The following is a 12,916-nucleotide window of genomic DNA, read 5'->3' on the forward strand; positions in this document are numbered from 1 at the left end:
ATTTTCTCTTGATTTATAGATTGTTCATTCCAGATACAAAACTAATGAAATATATGAAAGTATGTCTGTGTTGAACTGCTGTTTCTCTGTATCAAAATGTATAAGTTGTAGGGTAAGTTTGCTTTTTATTTTTAGTGTATATCACTTAACCTCTTGACAGTCGCTTAACTGTCAGTGTTCACATCTGAGGTTCTTGAAAGAGTTATAATTAAGGCTAAATAAAAATTGGATGCTTAAAGAGCTTACTGTAGGAAGAGCAATACTTACAGATCAGATACAGAGAGTAGTTTGCACTTTGTTTAATGAGTTAAGTCATTTAACAAAGTCTTGAACTGCTCGATAGTTTCAGGTTTTCTATTTTTCACCTATTTTGGGGGGAGTACCTTGGTTAGATTTCTGGGCGGTTGATAATAGGGTGCCCATTATATATGTTATTACCTTGCAGACACTTCCTTAGGGGAGAGAGTGAGGGTCACTTTTATAAAGGAAGTATGATCAGAAGAATGAGAAAACTGTTTTCCCATATTCCTCAACCAGCATCTTTTCCAGCCATGAGTTGGGTCTTATATCCATTCCTGACCAGTAAAGTCTGGCCAGGGGTGGAGAATTATGCTGTTGAATGTAGGCCTGAGCCTTTAGAGCTCTGGGTGAGGTTGGCTTCCCCCAAATTAGGGTAATTTCTAAGGGATGAAAACTGCAGTGTCTAATGCAGGCTAGATTTATATGTTGTTTATAGTTGATCTCCATGGCCTAGCATAGTATGTTGTACTATGATCAGTTGAAGTCAGCTTTGTTTTTGTAGTGGTGATGAAAGAACCATTTATGGGTTTTTAAAAATAATTACATTTATTTTGACTCAAGGAAACTGTTGTTTTATTCAACAAGCATCTTACTGAATGCCTTCTATGCCTGAACACTGTCCAAAGCTAAGGATACAGGGATGACTTGGTCATGGGCTCTGCTCTCAGGAATTCAGTCTAGTACATTTGATTTTGGTGAAAATTAAACATATTTTATATTTTCATCAAGGTTAGTAAAACTGGTTCTTTCATATCTCTCATTTCATTTGGAAAGCATTTACTTAGGAGTCTTAGTAACGATTTTTATTGCTTTCATATTGGCTAAATATGTTCTACCTCTGATTGATTAGTTCTAAGGTGTTTCTGAAATTTCTCATAAAGTTAAAATTGGTTTCTTTAGTAGCATTTCTGGTGCTGGCGACATCAATTTATAGTATGATGTAAGTGTGGATATATAATGTGAGTATTTCTGCCTACATTTCACTATTTGCTGTTTCTTTGAATTTGTTCTGTGCTGTTGGGTTGACCATGATCTGTTACTCTTCAAATTCAGAATGAAGTGTAATGAGATGGTTAGTTTTTAAAGCATATTTTGACTGATGTGTTCTAATAAGACTCAATTTAAATGATTGTGTCAGTGGTATGCTTGTTTTCACTAATTTAAAAGCAAATGTAAATGTCTTCAGTGTGGCTTTCTATTCAAACTTTGTGTTTTTTCTTAGCTTTCATAACAACATGTTGAATGTTTAGCAAAAACTGGCATAGCACAAATTATTGAAATTACTCTTCTGCAGCACATTCATTATATTAATTGTTAGACTATATTTAGTTAATATATCAAGGAGGCACTTTACCTCTATAACATAGAATACTGTGTTCTTACTATAATTTTATATCAACGGGCAATTGTTACTATTCCAAGACTTATAAGTGAGTTTATAGGGTTGTCAATTTTATGTGCTCCAAAAATTTATATACTACAAATCATCCCATTCAAACCTAGAAGAGTTATTTCCACAGTAGGTATAGTTTTATGATTTTCAGCTCTGTAATGTTTTTTTGTCATCTCAGCTGATGGGTTGAAAGAGTCCTCAATAGGGCTTAATCTATGACTGTGTTAAGAGAAACCTCAACAGAAGGAGGACTGCTTTTTAAAAGTAGTAATATCTGATGTTTACAGTTCTTACAACAGAATATAAGGGTGTGACAAAAGTGATCTTGAGTTAATATCTAACTTTGTCCATATAAAGGTACACCTTGCATATGTTCGTGTATGTGTGTGTAGTTTTGAACTTTTTGGAAATTGTTCTTAGCCTTTGAAAATTTGAGGAAAGGTTTGGATGTTTTTCCTGGAAAAATGCGTGGTCACAAAATTTTAGTGGCATTTTAAGGGTATCATATATACTTTCTAAAGTATATATGGACTCTAGAACCTCTGTTGATGTAAGAGAAGAGAAGAACACACTTGAATTTGTCTCATTCTTTACTGATGCTCTGATTGGCAATCTTTAGAGTGACAGAAAGAACCTAACAGATGACATGGGAAGCAAAGGGAGAAATATGGTTTTAAGAATGAAATGCTGGGTATAATATAAAACTTATTTTGATTTGAATACACTTGAAAAAATATTTTTAGGGAAGTTGGGAAGAAATCTACTCATCCTTAACTTGAATAGCTAGGTGTTTTGCTAGGACCCTCTCCAGGTGACTCCAGGTTTAATTTTTTGTTAGTAAAGTTGTTAATGGCATTAATGAAGTACCTGCCAGGTAGATAATATATGTTGAAATGCTTTATAGGAAGGTATCATCTTAGAGATGAATCAGTGCAAGAACCAGTTTGTCTGATACATGTATACAAGAACCCAGACCACATTTATTTGCTCTCAGTTATTTTCTCTTCCCTCTTTTCACCTAGTGTTAGGTTAAAGGGTCTGAAAGAGCATTCACAACATCCAGCACCTAACAGCTTTTAGAGAATTTAAAAAAAAAAAAAAAAAAAGGATTAAGTAGACCTTCATGGAGTACTGACTCTAAAGACTTCTTTCTTATGTTGATGTGTTATGCTATGGTGTAACACTTATTCTTCCCACATAAAGTAATCACTTTATAGTAGTTTTACTGCTTTGTAGTTTAATAAGTTTTGTTTTTCTTACTACATTGTAAGCTTTTTGAAGGCAGTTATGATTATCATTCATCTTTGTGTACCATACCGTAGTGATTCTCTATCTTTTTTTATATATATATAAATTTATTTATTTATTTTTGGCTGCGTTGGATCTTCGCCGCTGCACGCGGACCCCCCCCCCCCCGCCCGCCCGCCGGCCGCCGCGAACAGGGGCCACCCTTCACTGCAGTGCGCGGGCCTCTCACCACGGCGGCCCCTCCCGCTGCGGAGCATGGGCTCCAGGCCCACGGGCCCCAGCAGCTATGGCACGCAGGCTCAGCAGCTGTGACCCCCGGGCTCAAGAGCGCAGGCTCAGGAGTTGTGGCGCAGGGGCCCAGCCGCTCCGCGGCACGCGGGACCCCCCCCCCGGACCACGGCTCGAACCCGCGTCCCCCGCATTGACAGGTGGACTCCCAACCACTGCGCCACCAGGGAAGTTCCTGATTCTCTATCTTGAATTATGTATTGACTTTTTTTAAAAAAGTTAAAGTCTCAGACTTCCCAGGGCTATATCTGTAGCCATCTCCCAAACTTGAGTTCTTAGTCCTTGATTTTATTAGCCTAGCGTAATGGTTCTCAACCAGGGTCAATTTTGACCTGCAGGGAGCACCTGGCAATACCTGGAGACATTTTTGGCTGTCACAACTCAGGTGGGGAATTGCTACTGGTATCTGTTGGATTGAGGCCAAGGATGCTGCTAAACACCCTGCAATTCAAAATGTCAATAATACTGAAAAAAAAAGTTGAGAAACCCCGTGTAGCCAAATGTGGTCTTTAATGAAATTCCTGTGAGATTCTAGAAGTCAGTCATACAAGGCTTGTTTGTACTTGCTCATTAGGAAAGGCAGGTTTTTCCTCACAGGTCATAGATATTTCTTCCCTATCCTCACCATGATTGGGTAAGAATGTATTTTCAGGAAGGAGGTACTGTGGGTCAAAGCTACACGCTCTTGCTATTTATCTTGTCTGATCTTTATTCTGCTGTAAGACATGTTTCCATTTCATTGTCACAGTCTTAGTCGAGGTTATCATAACTTCTTACTTGGATTATTGCAATGACCTTTTTAAAAAAAATCAATTTTAATTTGAGGTAATTGTAGATGGACATACCATTGTAAGAAATAATACAGAGAGATTCCATGCACCCTTTGCCCAGTTTCCCGCAAAGGTAACATCTAGCAAAACTAGTAAAATATCACAAACGGGGTATTAACATTAATGTGACCCACAGATTCTTTAGATTCTCCCAGGTTTGCTTGTACTTGTGAGTGTGCACACACGCATGTGTGTGTGTACTCTATGCAGTTTTTCACACGTGTAGCTTTGTGTATCCTATCCTGCACAATACCTAGCATGATGTTACGCACATGGTAAATGCTCAGTTCTTACACACTGTTGAAAGTACATTACCTTATATCCAAATGAATTCACATAGAGTTGGCTATTTAATTCTTGTAGTTTTATGATAAGAATCATTATTTTGTATGAATCCTGATTTTATTAGGTTCAGATGCTTAAGCTTAGGTATGTCTATATAATGACTCCCGTAGGAAAAAAAAATTAGGTATAATGAAACTGTTTGCACAACTGGTAAATAAACTAACAGTATTTTGTATGTTTATTAACAGAAATCTTATATGGTAAAGGCTTTCTCTGGTTCCTGTTTATAATTTTGTTTGCTGCTGTTAGTGTTGACTGAGCACCTACCATGTGCCAAGTTATAGTTACTAAAAAGGAAAAGTGGACAGTTTCTAGAGTATTTTGGAAGTCATACCAACAGGGCTTCTTATGCATTCGCTGTGGAGAGTAAGGGAAAATCAAGGCTGATTCCTAAATTTATGGTTTAAGCAACTGGGTAGATTTAGATTTACTGAGATAGTGAAGAAGGTTAAGGGTGAAAGGTTTCAGACCAGAGAGACTCAAGACATCTGTTTTGTGCTTTTTATATTATGTTTAAAATATCTATGTTGACATCCCAGTGGAAGTATAAAAGTTAGATTATGAATCTGGTATTCAGAGGAAGACTTATCAGGTTATAAAAGGATTGAAAGTTATGAGTTTAGATAAATTCACATAAGGACAGAGAATAGCTAGAGAAGAAGGGAGGGGCTCAGAAGTGAGTTTGGGTAGACCAGGAAGACTTGTTGGCAGGTGAAACCGATCCCACTACTGGGCATATACCCTGAGAAAACCATATTTCAAAAAGAGTCATGTACTACAATGTTTGTTGCAGCTCTATTTACAATAGCCAGGACATGGAAGCAACCTAAGTATCCATTGACAGATGAATGGATAAAGAAGATGTGGCACATATATACGATGGAACATTACTCAGCCATAAAAAGAAACGAAATTGGGTTATTTGTAGTGAGGTGGATGGACCTAGAGACTGTCATACAGAGTGAAGTAAGCCAGAAAGAGAAAAACAAATACCGTATGCTAACACATATATATGGAATCTAAAAAAAAAAAAAAAAAAAAATAAGGGTTATGAAGAACCTAGGGGCAGGATGACAGGAATAAAGACACAGACATAGAGAATGGACTTGAGGACATGGGGAGGGGGAAGGGTAAGATGGGACAAAGTGAGAGAGTGGCATGGACTTATATATACTACCAGATGTAAAATAGATAGCTAGTGGGAAGCAGCCACATAGCCCAGGGAGATCAGCTCCGTGCTTTGTGACCATCTAGAGGGGTGAGATAGGGAGGGTGGGAGGGAGACACAAGAGGGAGGAGATATGGGGGGATATATATATATGTATAGCTGATTCACTTTGTTACAAAGCAGAAACTAACACACCATTGTAAAGCAATTATACTCCAATGAAGATGATAAAAAAGAAAGAAAGAAGAAAAGAAAAGAAGAAAGAAAGAAAAATGAATCCCTGGTGAGAAAAGAGGAAAAATTGGTAGAGTACTGACATGGGAGCCAAGAGAGCAAGTGTTTAAGGAGGAAGTGATCAAGAAAGAATGTTGCTGAGAGCTCAAGAGGAATGAAAAGTTTCTTTTTGATTTGATAGTGTGGAAGTATCTGATCTTGACAAGCAGTTTAGTGGAATGGGAGAGAAAGCCAGATGGAAGCAGGGTGAAGAATGAATGGGATGTGAAAAGTAGAGATAGATGTAGATGATATCTTCAAGAAGTGTTTCTATGAAAGGGAGCAAGATTTGGGTCAGTAGCTAGAGTTCAATATGGGATCAAAAGAGGGTTTTGTTTTCATGTTTGTTTTTAAAAATGAGAGATATTATATTTGTATGTTCATAAGAATGACCCAGGAAAGGGACAGATTGATGCTATGAAAGAAGAGGTGATGGGATGTTGGCTTGTATGAACAGGGGATACTACAGTCATAGGAAGGAAAAGATGAATCAGGGTAGAGATACATAGGTGGGTTGGTTGTAGGTATAAATGAAGAAAAGGGAATTCCTATGTGTTTTTTCCAATGAAATGTGAGTTGAGGACATTAGGAAGAGAGAGGGTAGGTAGTGCTTGTAGTTACATGAGTTTCTTTAATTGCACAACTTCTCAGAATTTTTTAGCATGCTGTGATATGTTGACAATCTCTTGAGTGGGACAGAGTATATAGGGACCAGAGAAAACTCAAATTGGAAGCCATTGGGGAGAAATTTGATTTCCTATTTCTTTCCATTTTGAAAAGAGGATTAAAGTTTATATATCATAGACATAAATTTTTAAATTAATCTGTTTTTGGCTGTGTTGGGTCTTCATTGCTGCATGCAGGCTTTCTCTAGTTGCGGCAAGCGGGGACTACTCTTCGTTGTGGTGCGTGGGCTTCTCATTGTGGTGGCTTCTCTTGTTGCGGAGCACAGGCTGTAAGCACACGGGCTTCAGTAGCTATGGCATGCAGGCTCAGTAGTTGTAGCTCGCAGGCTCCAGAGCGCAGGCTCAGTAGTTGTGGTGCACGGGCTTAGTTGATCCGCGTCATGTGGGATCTTCCCAGACCAGGGCTTGAACCCATGTCCCCTGCATTGACAGGTGGATTCTTAACCACTGTGCCACCAGGGAAGCCCAATTCATTGACATTTATTTTTTAATTTGCTTTTTTCTTGTTATCTATTTTTATTCCTCATCAGCAAAAAAAAAAGAGAGAGAAATAAAGGAACTACTAGTTATCCTTTTCCCTTGTAGATTATTACAAAACATTGAGTATAGTTCCCTGTGCTATACAGTAGGTCCTTGTTGGTTATCTATTTTATATATAGTAGTGTGTATATGTTGATCCCAAGCTCCTAATTTATCCCTCCATGCCCCGTCTCTACCCAATGATGTTTCATTATGTGTTTAGGATTTCTAAGAAGGCAGTTCGAGAGTGCTGTAATTTAAATATTAACTATTACATATTTGAGAACTTCAAAAAATCTGTAGTTGCTTGTTACACACATTTGGATGACATACTGGCTAAATGAAGAATCTTTGCCAAATCTTTTTCCCATGAACATTCACATAGAAGAGTTTTCTGACTTCCCAAGTTTTCGTGAGAACTTTGAGGCTAGCCTGATATTTTCCCTCCTTTGTTGGTCATTGGTTTCTTCTGCCTAGATGCTTTTAAGATTTTTGAAGCTTACTGAGTTCAGCAGCATATGTCTGTAACTTGATGGTTTACTCCTATTTGTTTATCTTTCCTGGTGCGTGGTGAGATCATTCAATCTACAAATTAAATTCATTATTTCAGAAGAGACCTCGACTATCTTTGCACTTTTCTCTTTCTCACAAGCAGAATTCCAGAGCATTGGAGTATGTTAATGAACAAAGCAGATAAAAATCCGTGCCCTTGTGTGGAGCTTAAATTGTAGCAGGCATACACCAAATAATAATGATGATGATGATGATATATGAGAAAATTTATATAGTGTTGTGGGTAGGAAAAGCAGTGTAAGGGGGATTAGAAGTACTGGGAAGTAGTTAGAGAAAGACAGGCCATAGATTACAATTTTTAATAGTCAATGTAGGCCTCATTGAGAAGGTAAAGGGAACAGCCAATGCAAAAGTCCTAAGTTTGGAGCATGTGTCACATGCTAAAAAAGCAAGTAAGCTGTGTAAATTACTTGCACAAGGAAGGAAAGGGAGTAAAATGATGGAGAAAGTAGAGGAAAATGAGGTCAGAATATATAGAAGCCGAGTTCAAAGCATGCTAGATTATATACGGCCTTGAAGGCTGTTATTTTGTGGGTCACTATCATTCTTGGTGCTTTATTGAGAACAGTATGTAGAGAATGGTGGTAGAAGCAGGGAGGATTGATTGAGCAGTCAACGCAGTAATCTACATATGTGAAATGGTGATAGCTGTATGGACCAGGGAATTAGCAGTGAAGGTGGTTAAGATCTTATAGATTTGGAAGTAGGGTGTAAGAAAATAAGAGGGATCAAAAATGACTCCAAGATTTTAACCTGGCAGCTGAAAGGATGGAATTGCCAGCAACTGAGATGTAGAAGGCTGAAGATGGAGCTCATTTTAAGGAAATCATCAGGAGTTCAGTTTTGCACGTTAAGAAAGAAATATCTCTTAGACATTCAAGTGAAGAGTCAGGTAGAAGGTTTCAAATGAGTCTGGAGTTCAGGAGAAAGAGCTCAGCTGGCGGTATTAATTTGGGTTAGCAGCATATGGATGACATTACCAAGAGGGTGATTATAGATATTGAGAAGAAAAGGCAGGGACTGAGGCCTGGGGTATTCACAGTATTACAAGGTTGCCGAGGAGGCACAAGCTAAGGAGACTAATAAGGGGAGAACAAGTGAGATAATAGAGGTCGTCTCCTGAAGTCCACTAAAGAGAGTGACTGCTGAAAAGTTAAGTAAGATGAGAGCTGAGAACTGACTATTGCAAAACAGTCATTCGTGAACTTAATAAGAGCAGATTTAGTGGAGTCATGAGAGTGATAAACTAATATAAGTACATATAAGAGGGAATGGAAGGAGAGGAATTGGAGACAGCTAGTATAGATGATTTATGTAGAGTTCTGCAAAAGGGAGTAGAGTTCTGGAGCAGTAGCTAGCAGAGAGAAGAAGATTAAGACTTCTTTTAAAAATGGGAACAAAAGTATTTTTTGGCGTGTGTCAAAGAAATGATACAGTAGAAAAGAGAACTCTGATGATCTTTTCCACTTTATTCTGATGTTTTCAATCATATTTAATCTTTTACTAAAGCGGTATTCATTTCTTTAATGGTTTTTTTTCTTCACTTTACATTTTGCCTCTGGTTGTCTCATTTCTTCTTTAATCTCTTATTTCAAGAATCCCATAATAAATTTAATAGAGAAATCCAAAATTTCTTGTTTCCTGGTTTTATTCTTTGAAAGCCTCCTCAGCTGTTTTTTGCTACTTAAGTTTTCTGCAGTTTGTTGGTTACATATGAAGCAATTGAGGTATTGGTTTTTCCAGTGTTATTGATTGTATCGATAGTATTTATTGAATATTTGAGGATGTTGCTTAGATGCTCTCCTTTGTTGTGTTGCTGATATTGCGGAAGTGGAAGAGCAGATTCTGTAAAGAGCTATTTATATGCCTTTTCCTGGTCCTGTTTACTTATACTAATGATAGTTTTTAATATCCACTGGACACTTAGCTGATAACATTGTTTATATATTTGTGAAGTAGAATGTTTATTTTACTGGATATGCTTTTGCAGACATGAGATTTGCCTAAGTGGCCAGGAAGAAAAGACCATGGGTATTTGCATTTAAGCAGAAATTAAGATTTGTATGAATGTAGTAATGAATCAGAAGTTGGATTATCATAAATCAGATCCTGTTTTCCTGCTGGCATAATTATTTATTGGGACCTGCCACTTCTGACTATTGGTTCATCAAAAGCTATAGATATAAATGACCAAATAACCATATGCCTCATCTTTTTCTTGCATTTCAGAGAACCTTGATGGAATTTTATAGCAGTTGTAATCATCTAGCCTTAGTTTAATTTATGAAATAGATTTTAAATTATATAAGTTAATTTGAATTGGTATAAATTTGTAGCTATAGATTAGCAACTCTTAACTAAGGGTTGTATGTTAGAATAATGTAGAGTTTTTCAAAATTCACATTTTTAAGGAACTCCCTGAAGTGATTCTTATGCTTAAGAACTATCACTTATAGAAAAAAAGTTATATATGTTTTTATTCATCATAAAAGCTAATATAGGAATGTCTAATTCAAAACTATTTTCCTACATAGAGTTTTCTTTTGCACCAGTGTAAATTAGTAGGAAAATTGGTAAAGTCACATAAGCTTTTTATGTTTTTTTTCCCCATATATGTGAACTATAACTTGACTGTCAGGGCAGTTATATGTTAGTAAATTATCCCTTTATACTTTGCCAGAAATTCCATGCTATAAGCCACTTAGCATTTCATTGCCTCAGATTACTGGTGTAATCTGATCTTGGAGTAACTGCAGAATTAAATAACTTGCCCTTGTAACTTTATGGACTTTGGGGGATGGATATTCCCTGAACATAAGCCAGAGAAATCTACCCCCAATTTTAGTGAAGTATTCAGAGCTTAGTTTGGTTCCTAAAGGGTAATATGAAAAGAGAATTTCTTAAGAGTTGATTGGAACAGTTAGGACTAGCTAGCTTACTTTTCTTACAACTTTGTTTTTTAGGTGTCATTGCAGATTAAGATCTTTTATTCCTGTTGCTCCTGCCATAGGCTAGGCATTGCTGTTTTCATTAATTTGCTTAAGTGTAATCTTTTTCACCACTGTATTATCTCTCTAAACAAAAACGTCCATCTTTGCCTCAGTTTTCACTTTTGTAACCAAATGGTGCAGCTAGTAGTTTGCAGGCTGGAAAGCACCTTAGTGCCCCTGAGAAAGAAGAGGACCCAGTCGCTGTATCCCTACCTCAGCTTTGAAATTACAATTTCTTCATTTCTACTTTCTTGCACATTGTTCTGTTTTGGTGGTGGTGGTAGTGGAAGGATTGTTTAAGGAGTAAGGAAGGATCCACACTACTTGACTTGGTGGGCTAGGTCTTGAGCCAGACCAAGTATTCCAATGCTTTGTTGGTAACATTTCAGACAACTAGTTATATTGTATGTAATCTGTACCTACCAGAGTTTATGTAATCTGTATCATCAGAGTGATAATATATGAAGACTTAGAAGTTGGATTTCATGAGATCTGGAAGTTTGCTAGGTAGAGCAGCCTGAAATTGAAATGAAGAAAGGACTTGATTGATTATGCAAGGTTGCATAACTTGGAACTTGGAAGAACACATTGAAAGATCAGTCCATCCAAAGAAGAGACTCCTCTGGGAAGAACTGGAAATTAAAATGAGGACTGTTGCTTTAAGCATTGAAAGCTCTGCCTGTGTTCCCTCCCCTGCCCCCACACACACTTTTCTGATTAGAAATGGTATGTTTTTATGTGATTTGTAAGTCAGTAACAATACTTATGACAAATATAAATACACCCTACTTTAAGGAAGACTGACTCAGAATCTCCTTAAGGGTTGAATTCCAGGCAGTATTTCCTTAGGTTTTTGAAATGTTCGCTCCCTGCTTAAGAACCCATTTACTCCCAATGCAATATTGAAATTAAACTTTGAAAATTCTTACATAATTTTGTTTTTTTATTATTGTGAAAATGTTTTGTTCATTACTTATAAAAATCATCTTTTTGGGGGTGCTTAATAAAACATTTTTAATAGACTAAATTAACATCTCCTTTCCCACTAGGATGTTATTTTCTTTTATAAAAATTACCTTAATATTTAAGAACTAGAGTCAATAGATAGGAAGAAAATGGGGAAATGATGGGGTTAAAACTCCTGGAGTTGCATAGCTTCATTGTATAATCAATAATTAAAGCTATGTTATATTCTTACTAATATAGCTATGCACAAAAATCTCACTTGGAACTTCCCCAAAGACCAAATAACAAATGCACCAATCAACAGACCACACTGAAACTGAATTGAGCATTGCTTACTCCTAGTTTCTCCTTTTCACTTGGCACTGAAAAATGATCTTTTCTAATTTCCCTACCTATCCAGTTTTCTATTATTTTCCAAAGGGAAAAGTTTCTTCTATTCAGCCATTTTTTTGTCTGTTCACTTTTGTCTCTTTCTCTTGGTCACGTTGCTGCTTCTAGCAGAATTTATTTAATGAACCGGTATTGATGGGCATTTAGGTTGGATATGGCTTTTAAATGTATCTTTTGATACAAAATGTTTATTTACATTGCTTAATACTAATGTTTTTCTGAAGGAAATTAATTTTAATAGTTTTAACTTGAATATGTTTTCTTATAGCAGAAAAAGAAAACTAAGAACTTCAACCCACCAACACGTAGAAATTGGGAAAGTAATTACTTTGGGATGCCCCTCCAGGATCTGGTTACAGCTGAGAAGCCCATACCACTATTTGTTGAAAAATGTGTGGAATTTATTGAAGATACAGGTAGGATAGAAGTATCATTGCAAGAGGTTTGATATAAAATTTCACTTTTGCTACACCAATAGTTTGTCAAATGTTCCTGATTCAAGCTAAAATTTGAAAGAGGTGTATCGTTCTCATTAGGATTGATTATCTTGAGTATTAATTCTTGATGTAACCATCTGATATTTGAAAGCAGTTTTGTTGTTAGCCAGTCATGCTTTGGTTGGACTTCTCTTTATTAAATGGCTAAGTCAAATACTAAAATGTTAAACTTACCTTATTCTGGAATTTAGAATAACTCAGTTATTAAATTAAGCTACTGTTTAATCATAGATATGATTTAAATCAGTAATTTGAATGTTTGCAACATTTTAAGTCTAATTCTATTTTTTAACTCATTTTACACGTGAATTTTTCTTTTAAAAATTCATAGCAATATTTGTGAATGTGCAAGAGGTAGCTTGTTTGTGATGTTACTATTTATTCAGCAGCACTAGCTTAATATGGTTTGTATGGTTTGAGTTGTATTTGTAAGGAGTGTGTAGATATCCC

General features: G+C 36.5%; 1 protein-coding gene across 3 annotated transcripts in view; it reads left to right on the top strand.

The window, feature by feature from the left end:
• Positions 1 to 12,916, top strand: part of ARHGAP5 (Rho GTPase activating protein 5) — a 70,696-nt gene that overhangs the window by 21,970 nt on the left and 35,810 nt on the right. For 2 of the 3 annotated variants that reach the window (XM_082617616.1, XM_082617615.1), the window contains exon 3: positions 12,238 to 12,385. In XM_082617616.1, coding sequence (XP_082473742.1) covers positions 12,238 to 12,385 — 148 coding nt within the window. The remainder of the gene's footprint in view (positions 1 to 12,237; positions 12,386 to 12,916) is intronic. The other variant, XM_082617617.1, reaches the window with a different exon arrangement.

Source organism: Mesoplodon mirus (assembly GCF_964341445.2).
Source record: "Mesoplodon mirus genome assembly, chromosome: 4".
Taxonomy (NCBI): Eukaryota; Metazoa; Chordata; class Mammalia; order Artiodactyla; family Ziphiidae; genus Mesoplodon; species Mesoplodon mirus.